At 40.8% G+C, this 25,705-nt stretch overlaps 1 protein-coding gene across 3 annotated transcripts in view; it reads right to left on the reverse strand.

Annotated features, from left to right (window-relative positions):
- The window catches only part of shank3a (SH3 and multiple ankyrin repeat domains 3a), a 149,720-nt gene that overhangs the window by 113,469 nt on the left and 10,546 nt on the right, over positions 1 to 25,705 (reverse strand). For all 3 annotated transcript variants that reach the window (XM_070971326.1, XM_070971327.1, XM_070971329.1), the window contains exons 2-3: positions 5,522 to 5,725; positions 610 to 681 (exon numbers count right to left, since the gene is read on the reverse strand). In XM_070971326.1, coding sequence (XP_070827427.1) covers positions 610 to 681; positions 5,522 to 5,725 — 276 coding nt within the window. The remainder of the gene's footprint in view (positions 1 to 609; positions 682 to 5,521; positions 5,726 to 25,705) is intronic.

Consider the following 25,705-nt stretch of genomic DNA (forward strand, 5'->3'; position numbering starts at 1 on the left):
ATGAAAGTATCTTTAAGATAAGCGACAGTTACCTCCTTCAGACTAGTGCTAGATAATGATGTTGGAAGTTTTAGAGCCACAAACTCATGCGCACCACAACACACACCGAGCTGAGCTTAACTGAGGTCTTCTTCTAAAGCACCTTTCAAGCATCCCAGCACTTGCTGTAACTACAGCTATGAGCCAAAGATTTATGTACTGAATATGTGTCATTCACTCAGTGTTAAAAAGGCTGGTACTGCTTGGGCTGTTCCACCCCGCCCCTCTCAGGGTGGTATGTTCCATCTCCCCGATGTAGTGCATGAAGACGCTCTTCAGGAGAGTTTGTTTACTTCATTCCAGACAGTAGTTGAGTTATAATATGGGTGTTTCTGCCTTTTCTTTGCTTTGTGTGAGTCCACTGAACTAATCACACACACACACTCTCACAATATGCAAAGGCATCTTCCCAGACCCAGTTACACCTGTTCAGCAGTAAAGCTCTCTTCACTGGAACCTCTGGACTCTTTGTGATTTGACCACGTCAGTGGCGGGCTGTGAGATGAGAGAGGCCACAGCATAAGCTCTTCACACGTCAGGGACACAGAGCGCACAGCTGTTTGGTCTTACCTTGGTGTGGAGTTTGGACAGCTGCTTTTCATCCAGGTGAGTCTGGGTGTAGACACGTCTTTTATAGCGGAACTGAAACACAACAAGAACAAAGATGAGGCTAAGCCCTTTTCTTTTTGTTTGTGTTTTGACTGCTTAACAAAAACACTAACCACAAAGGGTTTGTTTTTTTTTCAATTGGTAACACACATTTCTCTACATTGAGCTCACTCAGCACTAGTTAGTCTTACATCCAAAATATACTAATGCAAGCCAAACAGCTCATACACATCTCAGCATCAACTCTTGTACCAGAACACTGACGACATTTGTCTCCCAGCAGTAACACCTTGTCGCTCATTACACAATGACCCAAAAAAACAACAGGAAGCATTACAATATGCATCACTGTCTTTGAAGTATATTTCATTTATTTATTTATTTGGCATAAACTAAGATTAAACAATAATGGCACTTCTTTATGGCAGGGTTTGTGCTATTTTGCAGTATATGACACCACAATTGGTCAGAAATGCTTGAAGAAAGCAATTCCGAGTGTGCTAAATTAAGCTAAGTAAATCTAGTAATGCAATAAAACCCACACATATTCACTATACAACAGTGGAAGTCAGCCCTGCCTTCTGCATTTGGCCACAAGTTCATTAACATCACAAGCCCGATCCACGATCCATCCTCTGCAGACATGTCCACACATCCAGCACTGACTGGAGGTAATAAACTTTCTGACTCCATGAGGAAAAGATCTGTCTGGGGTTGAGGAATGGCAGGTAAGGAGGAAGGAGAAGCAACACCATCCTGGGATGGACTTTCTTCTGTTCAGATGCAGATGGAGCAGAGTGTGGTAAACTGCCATCTAATTTACAGTCATGTTTGTTATGTTGTTATGGTTTTGACCATAATTGAACAGTTTTTGCAACAGTAATTAAATATGTGCATGCACTGTGAACAGTTTTGGTTGAGTTTGAGTGGGAAATCTGTTAATGAATTTTGAGAGATGCAGTCATTGACTGCATTCTGGGTTGAGCGCAGTGATGCACAGTCTTGTCCTAATTGACTTCTGTTGTGCAGAGATTTTTCAAAAAGTGAACTCAATACTGAGAATTGTTTTAAAAAAAGAAAAACTTAATAGTGTTAATTATCAAAGTCATTCCAAATTCATTTGTCACACAGAATCAGCTCCTCACACAAAAGTATGTCAAATAACTTTTAATTAAATATTGGCTTGTCCCAAGAGAGAGAAAGTGAGAGACAGCGGAGACAGAAACAGAAATTTCAACTAATTTAATAACCAAATATCTCCCTGTATATGGCTGTCTTATCTTTTCCCAGCACTCCTTCTCGTCATCTTTCCCACGTATTGCATCTTGCTTGAAAACGTGTCTACTGCTCCTTGAAGCATAACTATAAAATATAAATCAAATAATAAAAAATCATTTTCAACTTCGACTGAATAAGAAGCAACCTTGCATACAGGTTTGACAAATTAAAAAAGAACGAGGGGATTCATTTAATAGAGGAAGCGTTTTTTCCCCCACTGTTTAATAAAAGATGTTGAACTCGATGACCAAACATTGATTAGATTATGGCATATAGGAGTACTTCAGAGTTCGACCCCACGTGTTTCACTCCAATGAGCACGCTGCATTTCAACACAGTGACACGACCTTTCGGCTCACTTTGACCACTAAAGTTATCTTTTGGCTACAAGTAATCTGTAATCTCTGAGACGTAGCAATTCATGTATTATGAACCAAACCAAACTGGATTGTATTTGTTTTGTTGCAGGCCTAATTAACACTGTTAACAATAAAAGCTTTAAAAAGCATCAAAGCTCTTTTCACATTGGGGTGTTGCAATACTATTGCATCATATCTTGTTTAGAAATGAGATGATTTTGACCATGCTTAGAGTGAAATCTGGACTTGCAATCTGGTTGCAATTACTGTCTATGGCATGCTTTAGCCCACTGAGACATATATGTATTTCTGGTACTTAATATTTGCAGTCAACAACAGTACTCATATTTGTACTTGGCTATTTGTACTGTGGCTATATTCAAGTACATATTAGCAATGTCTTCATAACATTGCAACATTTTTCAAAAGCCTTAATGTAAATATTGCCTTGCACAAAACACACCAGGCCTGATGATGACACAGCAAACATAGTTTCACAAGGAAAATATTGTTGCTCTTCTATAATGATGGTTACACTTGATCTAATTGTGGTTTCGCTACTGCAAAATTATCAGGCATACTTTGTGTTTGCTGTACTATGCAGCTCTGGTCTCTTACCATTTGCCAGCTTGTCAGAAGCCAGATCATTCATTAGGTTTGTTGCAAGCTGCTTGTTTAACAGACAGGTTTCACTGAACACTGACAGCCTGTAATAGCTTTAAAGACTTTCACTGCCAGGGACTCGCAATGTAATTCAGTTCTGTGTGTGTATGTGTGTGTGCACAGTGGCTTCTGCTTGGAAGCATTCATGTGCGTGTGAGTGTGCGCACGTCTGTTTCTCTACCGATGTGTGGTGTTCACCAACAGGGTAAATCCGCGAGCAGAAGGCTTTTGAGCTGCTAATCCAAACCTGTCAATCATCTCTACACACTGCAGGCCTCAGGGAATAACTGCTGGTCAATCAATGACACACACAGTGCAGCAACAGAGTAGTATCAGTCACTCACACACACACACACAAACACTGATCAGAGTCCACACCAATTCAGCTACATTGTAAGCTTTTGCAAGTACAACCATAGACTCAAAGTTAGAGATGAAACAAGTACAGTTCAGACTGAGGAAGAAATGTACAATACAAAAAGTGAACAATGAAAAATCCGTAGCAACAAAAATTACATGGTGATATAAAGTGACTTCTTCCCTGGTACACATCCTTCCTTGTGCATCACATACACAGTTAACGGTTTTAATTGAATAAGCCTGAAGTACTGGCATATTTCACTAACATCATGCCAAATCTAAATGGCATGTCACGCCCCCCCTCCCGACAGACACCCTTTAAAACCAGCATTCCTCAGAGACGTCAACCCTTATCAGGCCAAATGTGTAGCCCAGGAAGTGGCACAGCCGCTTTCAAACTGAAATGCTCCAAAACTCATTATACCTCATGGAAGATTTTACTCTCTTCTTCCCACCGTGCCCTTCTTCAACCACTGCTTTCAGCTCAGTTAGTTAACACACAACTGGTTAAACTCAATATACTTGACTTGACTAGACATGAACAGCAGTATTTGGGACGCCTACTGGACACAGTGAGGTGGACACAGCTGGAGACCACCAAAATGACCTTATCAACAACCCGATCATTGCCATCTACCACTCATCCGGCATCACAAGAGAACCACTCGTGACATTGACTGTTAGGTTTCCAGTGCAGTGTAGAGTTAAACTAATCGGATGCTGTCTAGCAGAAAGTTAATTGCTGCACAAAGACTTTGTACATTATTACTATTATCAAAAATGTGAAGATTATTTTAATACATCTGATTTTTAACTCCAAAGCAGATGACAGTGTGAACGGCTGATGTTGTCGTTCTGTCATTCTGAAACAATGTTTAACTAAAGGTGAGCTGTTCCCAGCTGTTCTGAATCACATCAATATTAGCATCACTTAAGAAAAGTGTCTTTGACTCTGGCTGGTGAATTCATGGAAAGATCTGAACTGGATAGTAAATCAAATCAAATCTGACCCAGTCAGAAAGTGAGAGAGGAAACTGGTTTTGGCCATATCAAGTTTTGAACCACCAAAGAAAGCATAGCAAAGCCTTTTCATTAAAAGAAATATATAACAATTTCCAAAGCAAGCTGGGACTATCATAAGTAATATAGTGGTTAATAATAATAGCACTATCTCCCAGTGCATCTGGGATTGACATTAAACTAAAGTTCATAGGGGAAAGTGAATCTTTATTATATTCTCCATCTCTTGACACATCATAAAACTAGTGAAAACAAAGACGGCCAGTCAGAAAACCACCTGACATCTCTGAACCGCTGTCTGTAATATCTTTATACGCCTGCATTTCTCTCAGATCAAAAACTGTGATGGACAAGTACAGCAATTATCTCAGAGAGATGACAGCCGTTGCAGACAACACACTGTCATTGAGCGTGGTATTATTGCTGCTGGTTTGACTGACACATCCTGACAGAAAAAACACAGAGCGTGTGTACGACAATGCCCATACCCACACCCACATGCTGTGTGATGCGTACACAACTCCAGAAAGATACTCTCTGACAACAGTAGCTTAAAGGATGATTAGCAAATGACAACAGGCACTGTGTGGTGAGTCTATGTGGAGGAAATTATCTGAAGCACCACTTAAGTGGCCCCTAAAATTCAATATACCCTCACCTCATTGTTACATAGTAAGTTGACATGATTTGAGGAAATTCCCTCCTACATTTTTAATAACTATGTTCAGTCTTTCTCTGCTGGATTACTGACTGGGCAAAGCATGTGAATTTTCTTCAACTGACCACAGCTGGCAAGTTTTTTAAAGTGGTGCCACATGTGTTGGTTGGCCAACTTGTTTGCTGGTGTTTGAGTCTGGTGCTCAGCTCTTGCTAAAACTGGTTTCTTTCTTTCTCTAATTAAAACTGTGTGCATGCAGGACACTGAATGGGTGTTGCACTGTGCTCTTGCTGTTGGGTTTTGTCTTTTTCATTCATCAACACAACTTTATCAATGACAGAAAAAAAATTGGCTTGAAATCTGAAAATTGATTCAGAATCATAAAAGTTTTCCCCACCTCGATAAACATTATGTGGAGGATGATAGGGTACATATTTATGTATGGTGTGGTGGCATGTGCAACGTCTCTTTCCACCTCTTGCTCTCTCCTGCAAACACTCCATAAGACTCATACATACACATGATTCATGCCTACCTCCAGGTAAGGTACAGGTGCGATGGATGGGAAGGGGTATTCCCTTAGCTGTCTCTCCTCATCCAGAAACTTGCCAGCCTTGCCATTGTAAGCCGGCTGGAACAGGCCATAGTTGAGTACATCCTTCAGGCTCTGGTTGAGAGTACACAGGATCCGCTGCTTGGAGAGCCAGATAGGAGCATCCACATTGAATTTCATACATTTCTGCAGAGACCAAAGAGGGGAGAAGGTTAAGTGCATGTCCTTTTCCTTAATATCACAGACTGCACTTCGTTTAAGTAAAACTAGGAGTGATATTTTACTGATTCACATAAATATAACATTTGGGTGCTGAGAAGTGTGTTCGAATATTAAATAGGATCTATTTCATCAGAGAGGCATTTATTGAACTTCAAATGTCATGTTTGGAGAGGCAAGGCCTTTTCTTGTAATAAACAATTCACATAGGTATGGTCACATTTCACCATTATCCATTACTTTTCACAAAAGGTCATCCAAAAAGCAAGTGCTAGTTACCATCCTAAAGTAAACAAAACCATAGTATAAGCAAAAGCTCTTGCAAAAAACACTCTTCTAGGATCCATTTTTCAGCAGCATAACTTCCAGTCTACATGTGAGTGTGCATTATTCATGCTCTGAAAATTAAGCTGGGCAATATGTAACTGCTACACCAATAGCTGCAGTAACTCTGTCTCCAGTTATAAATGAAACACTTCACAGGTACAGTATGGATGTCCACGGAAAAAAGTGGAAAACAGAATCCATTTGGTTAAAATCTGTGCTCTGTGTGTGTGTGTGTGTGTGTGTGTGTGTGTGTGTGTGTGTGTGTGTGTGTGTGTGTGTGTGTGTGTGTGTGTGTGTGTGATCCTCCTCTAAGATACTGTACAACCTTAGTCTCTTTTCTATAATCCACTTATATTAACAAATTAGTTAACGGTGAATTACCTGTTGCTACATTAGATCACTCATAATAAATTACTGCACTGCATTCCATTCTGCTCAGTGTGTAAAGGACTATGGTTACTGTGACTAGCCAGAGCACTTCCCTCTTGTTACCACATTGTGGAGCCTGAGCTACAGACAGCAGAGAGAGAACAGAAAGAGAGTGAGTGAGAGGGAGTGTGCAAAACCCACAAGTAATAAATCAATCAACGCTGCCTGCAACATCGATTCGGAACCTCAACTCTATCCTGTTCAGCACCACTCTGTTTCTGACACTCAGACACAAGTGTCGAGAAATCACACCTCCTCACAGCAGTGCAGCACGGCTACTCTAACAACCACATGCAGATGCCCAGACACAGGCACACACAGGCAGCTCTGACTGAAACATCAGTGGATCCACATGAAAATCCTTACAGTAGTTGTAGGTGCAAAAACACAAAACCATGTAAAGGTTTCACAGTATTACCAAGAGATAGAATTCTGACTTTAAACAGAAAAGAACATGACTGAACAAAAGTCTCTGTATGTTGCTCCAAACAAAAAAGGGCAAGGGAGGAAGGAGAGGCTGTATTTGATGGGAGAGGTGCTCAGGTCCAATCATCCGGATCTCTGTTTGTCTGAGTAAACAGTCGAACATTGTGGGACATCAAGTCTTTAAGTACCTAAGCAGCTATGCATGGTAATCAGTTGATGTCACTGGGATGGAATGAGTATTTCTGCATTATCTGGATGGATGTGATACATATGAAAAGGGATGCTGTGATGGCAAATGAAGAAATATGTCCCCTAAGTAGCAAGGGTCACAGAAATTATGCTTGTAATATATCACATTTGATCTTAGCAGTTGAAGTAAATCATACAAAAAACAAAGTGGTCAGATGGGGACCAACCAGTTGAGGGCAGGTCCAAAAATAGTCTACTGACACAGGATGGTGCGCTCAGTAGTACCCAATGCATTAGTCAGAAATATTATTTCTATCAAGCATTTCCTAAAAGTTGACCTGATGCTTCTTTCTTCAGAGTTCTGGAGTTGCTAGTGAGTTTGGAAATCAATGGAGGGATCATGACAGGGTCCCTTCAGCAGCAGTTGAACATGAGACATTTCAATATGTCTGATACACATCCAGAAGAAGGTGAGCTTTTATTGAAGATTAGAGTGCAGGTAAGGGCCAACAGCCACTGCTAGCTCTTTTTTTGTCATTCAAATTTTTATTTGTTTTAACATAATGGGCTCTATTTTCAATTCCACCTCCGGTGCGGCGCAAACTCAGGTCTGCTTTGCCGATGGGGCATGGCGGCGCAGACTTTGGTATTTTCGTGCACTGCGCCGCCGGCGCATCTACTCCCCCTTGTCATCTCAGTCCCACCCAGCGGTGCAACTCGGAAAGAGGGAGGGGAGAAGGCGTGGAGTGGGTTTGACACAGCCGAGTCAAATCTTCACCAATCACATTAGCTCCTCGCCTCACCTTTAAAAACACCGCTGGCGAGGCGCATGGCAAGTTTCGAGAATGACTGAGCCCGCGCAGGAAAGTGTCCGACGCCCAAACTTCTCCCAGGAGGAGACTGACGTCACTCATGTCTAAATATGAGGTCCTTACAGTAGGTGGTAAATCCTCGGCCTCCTCATCATCCTCCTCAAAGCAATGATGTACTCCATCTTTGCAGATAACGTAAAGCATTACTATGATTACATTTGTATTTGGAATGAAATGACGTGGGTAATAGCAGACAACAATCCTCACTTATGTTTTTTCCATGTGTCTGTCTCTCTCTGTCTCTCGAGTGCTCGGAGATAGATGCAGTATATAAGCTCTGTAGGATGCCACGGCTGTTTCTGGTTGGCACAGTGACGTTAATTGATTAGTTCACATCCCTGTTTAACCTGAACGCACTTGCGATGTGGTCAGATGAGATACTGATCAAAATATATAAAATTAGGTCTGACTGTATGTGCTGACTCAGATAGTTGCATTGAATCGTCGCTCTTGCTAATTATTGATCACAGTGTGCGTTCGATGACTGACCGAGCACTGCTGAAAACACTGTTAAAACCACGCTGCCGTCTTGTTGACGGTGTGATATACGGCGTCATCAACCACGTTTTCAGCGGATAGCCATTATCACCTAGCAGCCACCCATCCAGACGGGTGTTCCCCTGAAAGACTGTAGGGATGCTAGACTTCGCCAGAATGAACGAGTCATGTGCCGACCCGGGGAAAGTGGCAAACACGTTTGTCACCAGGAAATTTGAGTCACAGATCACCAGACATCCCTGACCACATCGCGCTTGCAATGTGGTCAGATGAGATACTGATCAAAATATATAAATCTCAGGTCTGACTGTATGTGCTGACTCAGATAGTTGCATTGAATCGTGGCTGTTGCTAATTACTGATCGCAGTGAAATGCCAGACACTGTGGAAACCTGCCTGTGAGGTATTGGTGATGTGAGCGCACGACTCCGCCGGTTTACGAAAATCCAATATCTTTACAGACATTTTCAAATGACACAAACGTGGCATAAACAAATTAATAGTCTGTTTAAGAAAATAAACGGAGAAACAGATAGATAGGATATGAGAAAATAAAATTAAAAAAATAAATAAAACTCATCTAACAGCTTAAAGGCAGCTCCCACCCCTGGCACCCCTCATCACTGCTACCTCTTGTAAAACTCTTAAATGGATGTCAATAGCACGGGGTGAGTGACTCTTGTTCAGCACGGTATCCATTAGATCATACGGTGGTTACAGTGACTACTAACAGTGAAAGTCGCTGGGTGAACAAGTCATAGGCTGAGTACAGGTAAGTAATGTCAAACCACACCCACGTACCAATTACAATTAAAAAGGTATGAGTAGCTAATACAATTCATAAACAACATAAATACATATTTTTGGCTCCTACAGAGGTATCAGCCTAGAGCAATTCAAGGGAAAAGAAACTGCAACAATAGAAGTGCTATTCGCCTTGATATGATCAATCCTATTGATAAAACAGGAGGCAGATGATCGACAGTTACCTCCTTCAGACTAGTGCTCGATAATGATGTCGGAAGTTTTGGAGCCAGAGAGTCATGCTATCATTTAAACGTTCACTGATTGATTGATTGATAAGTATCTGATTGGGCTAAATCTGTTGAAGTGGTCATTTCCAGACTTAAACGTCTTAATGAAACCTGATCTTATGAGGTGTCGTCTGGATGTGTCAGGCCATCAAATCCAGCCATTACTAAAATGTATCTCTCTCCAGCCTGCAAAATGCCAGTGCTATTTACTGCACACCATAAACACTCTGATGATTTATCATTCTGTTGGGAGGCCTCTGTTTGAGTTGGTCTGGTTGCAGTGGAAATTCTACCAATTGGCAATATACTGCACACAACTCCAGCACTCTGCCTATGGCTACTTAAGTTTAGAGAATGGGGGGAAAAAAGTTGTGGTACAAGCAGCTCAATAATAAAATGAGATCAATCTATAACTAAGCTGTGATCAAAACTGTGCTCTGAACAGAACACACCCGTATTTGGACATTGAGGCTTCTGCTGATACTCGGCCTGTTCACAGTCAGACGTACTGTGATACCACTTTTCTAGTTTTGCCCATGCTATTTTTTTTGTGCATAATCTTCAGGTTTACGCACAAAATTACAGTGGTTTAAAACTGTGTTTGCACATAAAGACACCATGGGGCAGCAATATGTCCACACTCCACCGGCTGCTTTTCTAATGTACTGTCACTGTCTAGTCTACTTAAAAACCTAACATCAAACATAGCTTTGAAATGCTGCATCTTCACTTTGGCATAAGTTGTCTTTTTCATTAAACCGAGGGTTGGATAGACAGAGGATTTCAGATTAAGGAGGCCTCTTGGGGCAGTCGAAACGGGGAAACAGAATAAACACAAACACAAAACAAATGCACAGAAGGATATATATTCAAATGTCATCATAACACAAAATGGGATGGAATCTGCTTTTCTATTGTGCCTTTATTTCTTTCTGTGTCGATTTTCTCAGGCAATCAGATAAATGTTTACTGAGTATCTGATTCAGATTGTTGTTTTCCAACAAGATTTCCATCTTCTTTCTCACTGCTTTCGCCACAAGCAAGTTGCTAGAGGTAAGCCCTTGAAAAGATTACCTCAAAACCAAAAAGCCATTGCAATATCCATAAAACAAGCTCACTCATGGCAAAATGTCCTTGTATGTTACAGCATTAACTTCGTGTAGGACTTCAGAGGAATTAAACTCAGAAAACGTTCAGAGCGAGCAAAGTCACTTTCAAGAGTGACTGAGTAATTACACAAAGTTAAAAGATTAAAAAAAAAAACAAGAATATCATCTACCATTTAATGCTGGCTCTGAACATAACCTCCAGGGTTTAAGTCTGGTCACTGTTATAACACTGAGCAGAAGGTACAGTATTTCACTCACTACACAGCATCATCAGAACATTTGCATCTCTGCTTCCACCTTTGTCTCTGTGCACAGCCTTTTAAATGCAAAAGAACTACAGACTTTTGATGAGCAGAAAGAAATACTATGACAGTAAAGTCAAAACAGCAGTTTTGGGCCACTGCTGTAATGTCAGCCTGACTCGCAGTCAGTCCACTGGGCCTCTCACACAACTTTTAATAAAATACAGTTCTACAGAGAGTCTGCCACTGTTCGTCACTTATCAGCAAAGAGGATGACTCAAAACAAGGGAGGGCACCAAAGAGGTTTTGTTAAAGGAAGGAAAGGGACTTTTTCCCCTAAGGATTCTCCCCCAAAGTGCCTCTGTTGCCTAAACCTAACTGCAAACAAGAGTCTGGACACGAAGCAGTCCTGCACACTGTATGCCTCCCACCCCCCCGGCCACCTCCCTGCTCCTGCAGCACGGTACACAAATGTAGTGTTTCATTCAATCAAAGAAGTGTTTTCTCTAAACATAATTCATACGGCGATTACGCTGTCAAAACAATGTAATTATGAATGCAGATTAGTAGCACATAAACATATTTCTTGGAGACAGCATTGCTACAAAGCATGTCTGCGCTGCATTTCCAAGCTGTGGCAAACTCTAAAGGGTGACTTTCTATTTTTCTTATGAGCCACATTGTAGTTTGTAACTTAATAACCTTGACTTAAGTTCTCAAGGTGGCAGCTCAAGATGTACGCTTATGTAATAGTGGATCCTTGAGTGTGTGTGAATTGCTTGTCCTTGTTAACCTTTGTTTGACTGTGTCTCTGCCCGTTTGTTGTAGACTGCGTTTGCTTGAAGCCACATAAAAAACACGACTGACTTCGGAACAAAACCCTGACACCTCACATCTCATAAGACGTGCTGTCCACTTGTTCACTGCATCACGTCTCCTCTGCCGCCAGCATCTCATACCACCTGTTTGTACACCGCTGACAGTTTTGGCAAAAGCATCAGCAGTAAAACCTTGATTAAAGGGCATAACCCTAATCACTGTTTCATAAAAGAACTACTTCGGTGCTTAATGCTAAATCCGATGAGTGTAATTACCATATTTTGCACCAGCTTATCTCTAACTTTAAAATCAAGAGGAGGCAGACACACTGCACCATTGTACTAGTCTGATTCAACATTATGACAGATTTTCTTAGACTCAATTAACACCATGTTATAAAATGCACTGTAATTTTTATGTAGCTTCTTAATCTGGCTAGAGAACACGTGCTACACAATGCAAGGTGGAAACTTTAAGCTTAATATTAAATGAGCTTATAACCGAGTGGTATTCAATACATTTTCTATCTGAGAGAAATTAAAAACTTCCATCACGCCTGGCTGAAAGCAAATTACTGCCTATTATTGATCTGTATTGTAGGCAAATAGTCTGACAACATAAGGCTTTATAATTAAACTAGAATTACTGCCTCACAGTTGTTTGCCCTTGCCAACCAGTCAAGCTGCACTTTACACCCATGTCTATCTAGACACATATAATATATGAGGGGAGACTTTGAAGGAATTTAATAAAAGGTATTAAGTGTATTTTTTGTTGAAATGGAGCTCACATGTATGAGTCCAGTGAGAAACATGCTGTTTTCACTTAGAGACTATTCTCACACAGGACTGATGGAAAGCTTCATCACATGAGCAACGACAGTAACCTGACGCTCAGTCTTAGCAGAACCAGTGAGCTCGAGGAGGACAACACTACTTCAAATATGGACAATGCTGCATAGAAGCAACACATTTTAAAGCGTGGATGCTTCACCCTCATTTTCAATGTGGCAGCACAGCTGATCTAGACCTATACAATCACCACAGTTCCAAGGTGGAGACCCAAGATTAGTGTCACTGAGTGTTTCAGCAGAACATAATGATGTCACAGTGAAGTTGACCTTCAGGATATAAATGTCATCACTTCCTATTTTATTTTATCAGACTTTTGTCTTGAGTTATGGGTTCAAATACCTTTGACCTACGACCATCAAAATCTAATCAGTTCACACTTGATGCCATGTTTGCGATATGGACAACCCAATCTTTAAATCTTTCTGGGTGAACATCTTCAAACTTCTGTGACACCGTGCTCCTCGGTCACTTGACAGTTGTTTGATGATTCTGCCTCACCAGGATCTTAAAGTGGGTGTAATAATTCCACTGAAGGCTCAGTTTGCACAGCTCACTTTTGAGCCACTCTATCTGAGACCACTGCGCCTCACCATCTGTCACTCCTGGCACTGGAATTGTCAAGTAAGTTGCTGAAATGGCCAGAGAAATGCCTCAGTCCTCAGTGTTACAAAGCGACGTCCCATTGTTCAGCATTTTGGCCTCTTGCACCCACTTCTACTCACTAATCCAATCTGAGCATGCAGGTTGTGTCATCTGAAGTCTGTCAGGGTTCAGTGCACCAGGCAGAGCAGGCAATCACCAAATCATTCCATGCTGTTCACACGAACTCTAGAAATCAATTATTTTGGCCTTGTCTTAAAATTATTGACTTCATTCACACTGATCAAAGGTTTTCTATCATCTAGAACAACAAACAGCAAATCATAGTCATAAATCTTTTGCAATGAATATTTAATGAGTTAGAGCCAAAATAAACACTACCAACCTGGACAGGCAGTCCACTGTTCAAGCCAAAAGTGACAGAAACTGATGTGAGGAATGGAGGAATGAATCAGTCAAATGCACAGGGGTGCAGTGAAGATGGTTAGTGAAGATTTTCTAGCTGGTGTATCATAATCCACACTAATTTAAAAGGTGTAAGGACAATAAGGACAAGTCCAGAATAATAAGTATCACGTAACAAACAAGGTTGGAACGTTGGGCAGTCTTTCTTGACACCAAATTAACATCATAAATTCACAAATTCACAGAATAAATCTGGTGGATGAAGTCAACAGTAGAACACTGATTTCATTTGGTCCCCAAATGTAAATTGTATGACTGTTGTTGTCTCTGCATTCTCTATATCCTTTTGCTTCTGTCCTCCACACAAACACACACATACACACACTGATGCACACACGCTGAATGAATGAACAGGTCCATCACTGCTTTGCTGTGGTTCCTTGGTGCCATTGAAAACAAGGGTCTTCCCTCAAAGTGTCCCAGAGGTCTAAATAAAGGCTATGAATGAATCTCTCCCTCTGCCCAGTCGTGACTTTAAACTGCAATGCAGAGCCAGCCAGACTGGATATAAAATTCAAAGCATGAAAGGGAAAGAAAGAGCATGAGTGCAGTAGAAAGAAGACAAACAAATTGAGTGGCTGAATCAGAGACAGACAGAGAGAGAGAAATAGCATGGTAGTGGAAAATGCCTGTAACACTAAGCAGGATAGTGTGCAGTTATTGAGTACATGCAACTTTGTTTGTGTGTGTTACATATGCAGTATTTCCACACTGCCTACACCAGATGTGGAAAGGCCATGCAATGTCAAACAGGATTACGATGAGGATAACCACATCTATTGACATTTTAGATGATGATGCCATTCTTATAGCTATGCTAGTATACTGAGTCAAGACATTACTGACTTATGACAAATACAACGTGGTGGTAGAGCAACTGATTGATCAGAGAATCACTTAAACTAGTGATACCACAGACTGTTGGAAACTGCAGCTGTATCACATCACACTGCTTTTGAAATGCATTTTGTACATTATAAATTAAGTGTTACTGTCGTCAGTCCTGTGGAGGGAGGAAGACAGACCATGCAGCTCTAATCCCCAATTACCAAATGGTTTTGGATGAAGAGGAACAGGTAGTCCTGAGAATGTTCCTGAGGATGTCGAGTCTTATAAGAAAAGAAGTTTCAATTGTATCACAATAAATTGTGAACAGTGTGAATTGTGTGTGATGTGTTCATCCCTGCAGTGTAACATTTCCTACAACTTATAGTTTGCAACACATCAACTGGGAAATTTCCAAGTAGATAGTGTGGAAAGGTTTGGAGTAGCCATTACTGCATAAAATTCTTCACCAGCAGCGTACTAACAAATCGGTTTAAACAAAATGGTTATGGAGCAACATCAGTTGCAAAGTTTAATTATCTGGTTTGGGCTAATAAACAATGTTTCTGTTTCTGTTTAATTAGCTTAATCATGTCATGTGTAGCCTGTAGCTGCAGTAGCAGCGTCGCACCATGCTGCATTGCGTAGCGACAGAATCAGTGGTAGCATCTTACTGCCTGAAAACACAGAAGTGCAAATGAGTAAATACACCTGCATGTGTGTCAGCCTGGGTAGATCTTGACTGAAATGGTCGGGGAGAGATCATCCTCTCTAGCATGCAATGTTCCACCATGTGTAGCAGCACATCTCCTACTATAAAGCCCTAATCATGACCCTGTGCTTACAGAGCGTAACAATTCCACAGAAAGCCCCAAGCAAGAAAGAAAACGGACACAACAGGAGAATCGGGTACGTGCTGAGATGTAAGATTTTTCAGTGTAAATGTTGTCCCGTGTTACTGTTCTATCATATTCAAGTATGTATGCAAACATACTATTGATAGATTGTTTTAGAGCTGAAACAATTAATCCATTATCAACTATTTTGGTAAAAGAATACTTGTTGTTATTTCTCCAGCAAAGCGCCAGAGATGTGCTGGTTCCAGCTCCTCAGATGTGAGAACTTGCTGCTTTTCATTGTCATGTATGACATTAATTAAATGCTTTGGACTGTTGGTAACATAAAACAGGACATTACCTTGGATTCTGGGGAATTCCTTTTGACCAATCAAATGATCTACAGATAAACTGATAATGAAAATAATCATTACTTGCAGCCCTAGATTGGACGATATACACATTAACTTACTTGAATTCTACAAAGTCCATGAAAACATCAGAGCCATACAGCATTTTTACTGTACCACTCCTAAAACACTCCACTGATCTTGGAAGACGATTGAAAAATACGAGCTAAGGAGAGCTGGAGGGGCATCTTAGTTCAAGATAAGAGTATATTAGAGTAGAAGACTAAGATACAGCAGCTGGTCACAACACTAAATTTTTCATGAGAAATGCTGAATCACGTTCTTGTGCCAAAGTGCGTGCGTTCAGTGCATTCTGGTTTGTTTACATGTGCAGCCAGTGTGGCCTTGTGTGTTTATCGATGTCCCTGCATGTCAAACTCATTCACACTCTGGTTGAGATCAGACACCGCGGGGTATAACATTCTTCAGTCTCCCTCTCGTCTTCACACTCTTTCATTGAAAGGCCAAGCCTTGATCTTTTGTCTGCTTAAATTAGAGACATAAGTGAAGGATGATTGGACAGGAGAGTAGGGGCTTGAGGGAGGAGATGAGAGGCAAACTGTAGGTTACACTTGTGAAGCGTTGTGGGACAATGAACACAGGAAGCGTGAAGAAGACAGAGAAGGCTGTGTGTTCTCAATTAATCACTATATTAAATGGCCTAAAGCTGTACATGGATCACTGGGAATCTGGAGGGTAAAGCTAACTAGGTTTAAAAGTGTTCGTGTCTCTTTATGCCTTCTTATAATTCTACAGTCTGTTGACGGAAGAAAACAGGACTTTAGAATATGCGACGTGAATGGAAAACTGCTGTATAAGCAAGAGGCAACTGTGTGCAGGCCCAGATGACTTTGCAGGTATGCTTCAAGAGACGAGACGTGAGGAACTGCACTAATGGAAAAAAAAAAGTTCTTGACTAGTTGCACCAACTGATTAACAAGTCCCACCTGACGTTCTGCATGCACATTAATAAAAACAATTAGTGTATTCTGTTCTCAATGCCCCGGAAATGACGCAGATGCATTACACTCAGGGAATTTTAGAGGAAGCCCGTGTGAACACAAGTTCAAGTAAGTGCAAACAGATCAACTAAGTGGAAACAAACACGCATTACATCATTCCACATCTGAATTCAAAACACGGCCCAAAAGCACCTTACTAATTAAGATGTATTGTTTGCGAGTGTTTGTTTGTGATTATGCAAGCAGGGATGATGCATGGAGAAGGACATGACTGTAATATCTCTAAAGGCACAGATGGCATCCAGTCACAATAGAGAGAGACAGGGCATTGTTTTTGCCTTTTAGCAAGAAGTGATGCATCAACAGAGAAGAGAAAGGAGAGTGAAGTGTAGTGGTGAAGTGAAGTGAAGGAAAAAGAGAGGAGTGCTGAGATGATGGAGTGTAATGACTCTCACACAACCCTGTCTCCATCTCCCAAGACCTCTGGCTGTCGCTGCCCAGATGACATATGCACTAATTAACAGTGCTGAGCCTCCGACTGGATGTGGGCAGAGCTAAGAGTCCTAACCAATGCCCTAAAGGATCACTAGCATAGCTAACATATGTTTGCTCCCTTGTCCACTGGGCCCACACAGTGGATGAGAGTTCTGCCAACAGACACTACCATAAGATATATACGTATGCTCATTGTGCTCGCAATCAACTATGGACAAGCTTGGTTTATTTGACCGACAGATTAAATAAACTGCCTCTGTCTTCTCCTCACATCCTCCCCTGGCTCTTTGCTCTTGGGTTTCCTTCTGTTTGGCCACAATCCAAGAAGATAACAGGTGCATGTGTTTCTCTCTCTCAACCTGAGGATCCTGCAGGAGTAGACTCAGCAACAGGGATATAAACTAATACTGTTTCATCCTTTAACCTTCCATATTTTATAGCACAGTTAAAGCAGCAATTTATAATAGATGAGCCGCAAGAGGTAGCACATGTTAGTGGCTGACATGTGAATGACTTGCTCTGGGTCTCTTTCTGTCACCACCTTACTGAATCTGTTCATCTCTGCTTCTATCTCCCTCTCAACAATATGTTTATCTCAATGTGCTACTAAAAAATAAGTTAAAGAAACAAATATGTTCAATCAACAATATATTTTCAAAAAGCACCCAAATTTAACCCCCTGTATCTACAATCTTGTTTTGTTTCTCACTATATGGATCTGTTGTACAGCTTTAAAGAAGTCTGACAGTCCAAAGACGTATTTTCTTATGTGATTCAGTGATAAAATGGTCAATCTGCCTATTCTGTATCCAAAACAGCTGCAACGTCAGCTTTTAATAATATACAAGTTCAGGCAGCAATCAATTAAACATAATTTCAGAAAGTTCAAGCCAGGGAAAGCTCATCTTACACTCCTGTCGGAGGAGTACCTGAGTGAAGCAGAAGACAAACACCATGCGATATTAAACATGGCATCAGAGGCATCAGGCTACACGTTATATCCAGAGGACTGGAAATGCAATTTTACATCAGACAGATGTGTCACAGAATTGCACACACAAAGAGGAATTGATAGGCATTTTCATCAGCAACTGCATTAATCAATGCTGAAGATATCCCTCTGGTCTATTTGGGAATGGTTTCACAAGATTTTGTGCTGTGACTTAAACCGCTAACGAACAAAGTGAGCAGCATCTTTTTTAATGGCTGACAAAGGATGTCAGCTGAGTGTATAAGTGGAGTAAACTTGGCCATTAGTCTGTTGGAAAGAGAACAGCTTCCTTAACCTTGAGGTTACGCTGCTGAAATTTGTCACGACAAGTGTGTGAAGTGGGAAAAGAGTCGCTGTCTCACAAACGGAGTTCCTTACATGATGTGGCAAATTAGAATGGAGAATGGAAATCAGTCACAGTTTGGAGCAGCGTAATTAAATGTTACACTGGCCCAAACTCAAGTTTGTTAGGTGCTCACTGGTGCTTAGAGTGCCGACACAGTCACTTGCAATAAGTATGGTGTGCCAATAACTTGCACAAGTCCTTTCCTTGTTGTTTAGCCTTGTTAGCTATATGCTAAAGAGCTGAGCAATGGACCCCTGCCAAATCATTCAATCTCATTTTTTCAAAGTGCTGAAAAGGCAAGAGCTACTTCTTAATAAAGACAGTTTTGAAAGTTTCTAAGGAGCCAATATGTCACATATGTCTATTTCTTATTTCCTGTTTTGTTTTTTCTTTTGAGGTTTGGTTGAGTACAACTGGTTCTGTGACTAGAATACTTCAAAAGTTCCAATGCGTAGTTTTACAGTCAGCAACAGTGACTTTAAAATTACTGCAAAGTTTATATAAAAGATGACATAATGCAGCTTGTTGGAACCAGGCTGTCAATTTCAAATACAATGCCCTAGTAAACTCCTTCTTGCATCACTGAAATATGTTAACAGCAAACAAAAGCCATCTTTTTCTAATCCTCTCATCACTGTGACCCCTTTTGGTAATCACATACAACAGCTGAGCTCACTCTTAACAGTAAACACAGAATCTGTTTGATATGAGATGTTATCAACTAAATACCATGAACAAACCTCTCTCTCTCTCTCTTCAATCTTAAGCTTCAGTGGGTATAGGAAACTAACTGTGGGTCAGAACACTTGGACTGGGACCATATGCTTAGCTCCCAAATCAGTACTATCATGACACTTGGATGCTGATTCAACATACTGTAATTTCCGGACTATTGAGCGCACCTGAATATAAGCTGCACCAACTAAATTTGGAAAGAAAAAAAGATGTGTGCATATATAGGCCACACCTGTCTATAAGCCGCAGGTGCCCACGTTGTAACATGAGATATTTACACAGAAAGATGGTACACAGTAAGATTTTTTTAATTTTTAATTACCGTAAATAAATGTTTTTTTCCAAACTGTGTCTGTAACACGGCAGTAACACAGACGTAGCACAGCAGTAATACGACAGGAAACGTACAGTAACACGGCAGTAAAACGACAGTAAAACTGCACTAACAAAGCAGTAAAACGACAGCAAACGTGCAGTGACACGGCAGTAAAACAACTGTAAAAGTGCAGTAACACGGCTGGTTAAAAAAACATAACCAGCCTAGCAGCTGTAGCCTGTTAGCCTACCAGAAAACACAATCAAACTACCGTCTTCCTCGTTGCATTATCTCTTCCACCCGTCTGTCTTGCGTTTCCTGCTAGAGCGCCCCCTTGGAGGCCGTTAGCCCGTAAAAATCTATAGATTAGCCGCTTCGTTGTTTAAGCCGCAGGGTTCAAAGCGTGTGAAAAAATTTGCAGCTTATAGTCCGGAAATTACGGTATATTGCGATTCTTAAGTTTTACCATTTATTACAATTTCTGTTCATTTTCTTAACAAGAGATCATAGAAGAAAGTTGAATTATACAACTTTACAGACTAGACTGTATATCATATTTCCAAAAACAATGTACATCACATGTAAGTCAGTCACCTCACATGCCAGTTATTTCAACAGTATTGCTATACTGAATATAAAAGTGGTAAATAAAATCTTTTTTGAAATAAACTCTTATGCTGCCCTCTACTGGAACACAATGTCTCCACCTAGCGGTGCTGTTTCAAACCCACTGGGAATTTTGAGTTGCTGTAGGCAGTGTTTAAGCTGCGGAGTAGCAGAGTGAGTTAACAATGCAAAGTCAGCAGCTACTGGTTAGTTTCCAAAGAGCATAGGAAATATATGCCTGTAAGTACGAGCAGACATCATTTAATGTTAATTTGTGAAGAAAAATGGATTGTTTCTTAAGATAATATTACCACAAAGCTAAGTTTCACATTAATTTTAATTCCCATTATTCCCATTAAAGAATTGTAAAAATAAAATAAAATAAAATAAATAAAAAATAAAAGGGATCCCAATACATTAAGTGTGTGGATATTCTCCCATCCCTAATATCCACAGTGGACTCTCTAGTCAATCTCCAAATCCCACAGCATAAAATGAACATACCACCCAAGGGTTTACATCTGAGCTATTAACATCTTATACCCCTGAGAAAAGGGGGGTGGAGGGGGCAGCATTGATTCAATTAAGTCAGATAAATGGGCTACCATCAAGATTCAGACACCTTGAAAGACAGTGTGAACACACACTATTCACACAGAAAATGCTGAGGCTGGACTTTCCCTAATTATGGACAATGGTGCGTGATTCATGCCGTCCATTTGATACGAATAGTTGAGTTTAATTTGTGTTAAATTGGCATGTTGTCAAGTAAAGTAGATCAGAAAGCGAAGGTGTGGGTAATCTGCTGAGTGCTATGGCATCAGTACAACATGAATCTCAGTGACAGGAAGGGGTTTTAATGCCTATTTTATCGTACAGGGCAGTACCCAACAAAGAAATTATCATCTACAAAGACAGCAAAAACTGCTGTAATTACACAAAAAAAATATGACAAAGAGGGCCATACGGACCTTGTTACCATTTCACAGTCTGCTGAGACCAGGGGCAGTAAATTATTTAAGATGTGGGTAACAAATATCATGGCTGACAAGTGGATCAGAGTCTAAGAGTTGCTATTGCTCATGTTTTCTGTCTGCAGACGAATGTTGCATATAATCATGACAGGTTGGTTAAAAAAGTTAAAGAAGCTAACAGACTGAAATTTACAATATTTTCTTCTCTGGCTTCACTGGTAGAGAAGGAGAAGGGTGCAATCTGAGGAAGTGAGGAATAGAGAGAGACAATACTACTGTAAAAGAGGGAAGAGGGTCAGTCTGTATGAGTATAGGAAACCAGAGGGGGAAACAGGAGTGTGTGAGCCAGCGGGGGGGTGTCATAGAAGTGTAGCTCTAACAGCTTCAAATTGAGCAGCTTTAAATGCTAAGACTCAGAGGAACCTTATCTTTCATCTGCAGAGAACCCTGGACCTGAATCTGTAAAGAGCTAGCAGGCTGTAATCACTGGTCAGTGGCCACTGGCAGCCACTTCACATTCAGCATTTGGCCTCGTTCATGCAGCAAACTCTCCCTCACTGGCACCGGGTGACCGAAAAACTTTCTTGAACTCTACTTTCTGAACGCTTATCAATCTCAGGAGGGAAAACTGGTAGATTTCTTCATGAGAATGTGGCGTTGTCATTACTACAGCGATCATCTGTTAACTTGTTACAAACAGAACCACAACTGGAACTGAGAGAACTCTTGCAGCAGCACTGCTGAGAAAGAGCTTTAACCCTGAATGGAAATTGTTTACAAAGGTTTCGAGGCACTCATGGAAATTTAGCTAAGAAAAGCACACACACACACACACACACACACACACACACACACACACACACACACACACACACACACACACACACACACACACACACACACACACACACACACACACACACACACACACACACACACACACACACACACACACACACACACACACACACGTCCAGTGCTTAGAAACAGGTTATGCTGCAAACAGATTCTTCAGCAGCCTTCTCTATGCCGAACTCTGTCTGCCTCAGTCTCCCTTACACAAGCTGCATTTTAAAACGTACAATGTATTTCTCTGCATCCCTCCGTGTAAGACCACAGCAGCACGACACAGAGGACTTCCTGCATCTTAACAACCACATCAGACAGGTGCGCCAACAATGTCTGCAGTCAGTAAACACACCATAAGCTCACTGTGTGCATTTTAGACAGGTTTTAAGGGAGGAGATGTTTCTGTTTTACAGGACAGGTTCATCCTGCCTCTTAGCCTTCCCCTTCTTCACTTTAGCTTCTGTTTCCTTACATTTGCATATCATCCAGCCAGTTACTCTCAGGGTGTGCCAAGGAGCAGTGCACCCTTGCTGGTTGCCAAGGAAACTTGCTGAAATTTTCAAACTGACCAAAAGCTTTGTGAGCACATACATTTCTTCAACCGCTCCTGTGTATGATGGCAAGACTTTCACAATATCTGCCCAATTGTATAGCTCAGTCCATTTCATTGAGTCATTTTCAAAGGCAAATTCATTAGTTGTTCAAACTTTCTATTTTCCAAGCTAAACTCATTAATAATTGAAAAACTATGCCCCCAAAACAAGCACGCTAAATGACAAGAGACCAGGCATTTTCAAAGGACTGAAGGCAAACAGGACGACATCATTATGAACTGCCGATACTGTTTGGCATTTACTTGCCACATACTTGTAATCAGCATCAGTAATCTTAATAATGATCAAGTGTTTTTCATTGGCGGCTGTGTTTATTACTTTCCCCTAATAATTTCCTGTGTGTAGTTATTTACTTATTTAATGTTGATCAATAAAGTGGAATCTAGACTCCTGTTTCATTTCACTTTTCGCTCTTGCTTTTTCTCGCCTTTCATCCCAAATTGGAATCATGCTCGATATGCATGTTTTTGACTGCTTAAAATTTTGATCGTTTTTCCAAACTCATATCCGTCTCCTTTTTTAAACTGAAGATGTCCATCGACTGACAAGATCAGGTCCAGTCACGAAGCAGAGAAAGCTCAGATGGTATCCACTGCTCTCGTAGCTCCTAGTCATCTTGCAAAGCTCTGGAATGACAAGATCAGTAAGGGTTCAGGCTCTTCTGTGGTGTGGCTGGATCGTTTCCTCAAGTGTAACTGCTGGAGGCATGTCTGAACCCGTGTCAAGATACTGCCACATCACCTGCCAATAGCCCTTGTGTGCTTTTCATTGAATGTAAGCTTCTTCTTTTCTTTTTTTTTTTTTTTTTTTTAACTTGTCACTGTCATCCTGCCATTTCCACATGTCAGGCGCATCACTGTGCTGATGTCCTGCTTTGGCACCCTGGTTATCTGTCCATCAGATGCTGTTTGGGTTCTCCTTGCAATGCATTTCCACTAGACTTTGCTCCCAATCGTACTTCTCTTCTTTATTATAATTAGCTCTTCTTCTTGTTTTGTGATGAAACTGTTGGACTGAATGTCAAGGCACTGTGAGGTTCAGTATGAGGGGCTCGCTATGATGAACATTCATGACACATCATTTTCTCAAACACTGCTTTCTCTTAACTTTCCGTCTCTATTTCAGCACTCACTGCCAGGCACACAGAACCCCTCTCTTTAAACACACAGTTATAAACAGTATTGTGAAACAATACCAGAATGACTTCACTATCGTTAGACGGGTAAGATTGTATCTATCCATGTGTCTAATGAGCCAGTCACTGATGTAATGTATAAAATGAATTGACGAAACTACAGTAAAAGAATCGAAGGTCAAAGTCATCACATTTGAAATTCTTTTGGTAATAACATCTGATAGAATTAAAAAATGTAATAGAAGAGAGTCTATACAGTTTGGATGTGATTCCATGTTCCTGGATTTACTCTCCATGGCTCCATGAGCTTTGAAAATTTCAAAAGGGTAGATGTCCATCAGAAAACTCACATACTACAAAATGACTGCCTTAATGTGCCAAAATTATGTTGTTGCCCGAGTAAAAGAGGAGTATGATACTATTTCATCATCAATTTGTTCAACTGAATGAATATCTTTTTATTATTTGTTTGAATACCAAAACATAAAATTGTAAAATCTTAAGCATATTTACACTCAGTTGCCATCTCACAAGATGCACCTCACTAAGGCTGTCAAACTTGGCCAGAAATGACATACGGCTTCTATATACACATGCAGATGTCTTTCAGAAGATCTACATACCTACAGATTATAAAATAAACAAGTAAAATTATGTCCAACACCATGTTGCTGAATTATTCACTCGTATCAGCTGACCAATGTTTAATTTTCAACCATTTACAGAGACACTGTGGTGAGTTTCCCATGGTGCTGATCCACGTGTCCTGGAAGATTTCAATGTACCGTAAAAATGGGAGAAATTTCAGTCACATATTATCTGATTATGGACCCTGTAGAAAATCATCACTCACTTCCCGGTTAACCCGCCCACGTCATCACGATGCTTTCACGCTCCCTGCCCCAAACGCACTCATGCAACCAGGCCACCACTCACGCAGCGTAATGCACACACCTGATGACGATCAGCTGATTAGACACACATATAACCTGCCTGGGTGCAATGCGCCACGTTATGCATCTGGATGGTTTGCCCGAGACCCCAACACTTTTCCTATCTCCTGGCCTGCGGAAATGATCCTGTGTGCGTCTTTGAAACCACACACACATACACCCACATACCTGCAAATTATTTTCCTGTACAAGAAAAGAAAGAAGCATCAATAAAGGCCAATTTGCAGCAAACTTCACTCTGCCTGTGTCCTGCTTCCAATTCCCAACCATCTGACCGTGGTTTGCCTCTTCCCCGCCTTGTTCTACACTGTCCCAGTGCCTCACCCTACCCAGAGTGTCTTCCACTCTTTTCAGACCCCATTTTCACATGATTTTCAGTCTAACTGACTAGTGGGGACAATTTTTGATTTTTTTTTTTTCAGTATTGAGTCACTAACAAAACGCCTTGTAATGTAATCCTTCCAGGCATTTGTGGACGGTCCGCAAATGTATGTACAAAGATAGATTTTTTTTTGTTTAAGCGTAAGATCATTTTTGTTTCCCCAGAGTCAGCTGCTATATCGACTTCACCGAAGACACCAGATTCCATTCACAGAAACAGCAAATCTCTCTTCGTAAACACACTTTATGCAAACTTGACATGAACAAAATAAAACTCTCCAAAACCATCTTTGTTCATCTTTCACTGTTCCAACGATCATTACCAGAGAGAGAGGTGGGACATCAGAAGCACCAAAAACACAGATAGAGTCAGAATATTTTCCACATGCACCCATCATGCACTGTGGATGGATTTTTTTTACAATTCTAAGAAAATTTTGAATATTTGTTGACAGCCCAGCACCATTCCTTCTATAATGAATACATACCAGTACATCAGCCCTGTAATAAATCCTACATTCAGATTTTGTCCTGCCAATTTTAATCAATAGGGCTAGATCAAATATTAGTAACACCTCTCAGTAGCACAGAACAGTACCACAAACGACAGGCCTCAAAATGATCATAAAGTTTTATCAACACCTCTTAAACAGTT

The sequence above is a fragment of the Chaetodon trifascialis genome, chromosome 10 (genome assembly GCF_039877785.1).
Source record: "Chaetodon trifascialis isolate fChaTrf1 chromosome 10, fChaTrf1.hap1, whole genome shotgun sequence".
NCBI lineage: Eukaryota > Metazoa > Chordata > Actinopteri > Chaetodontiformes > Chaetodontidae > Chaetodon > Chaetodon trifascialis.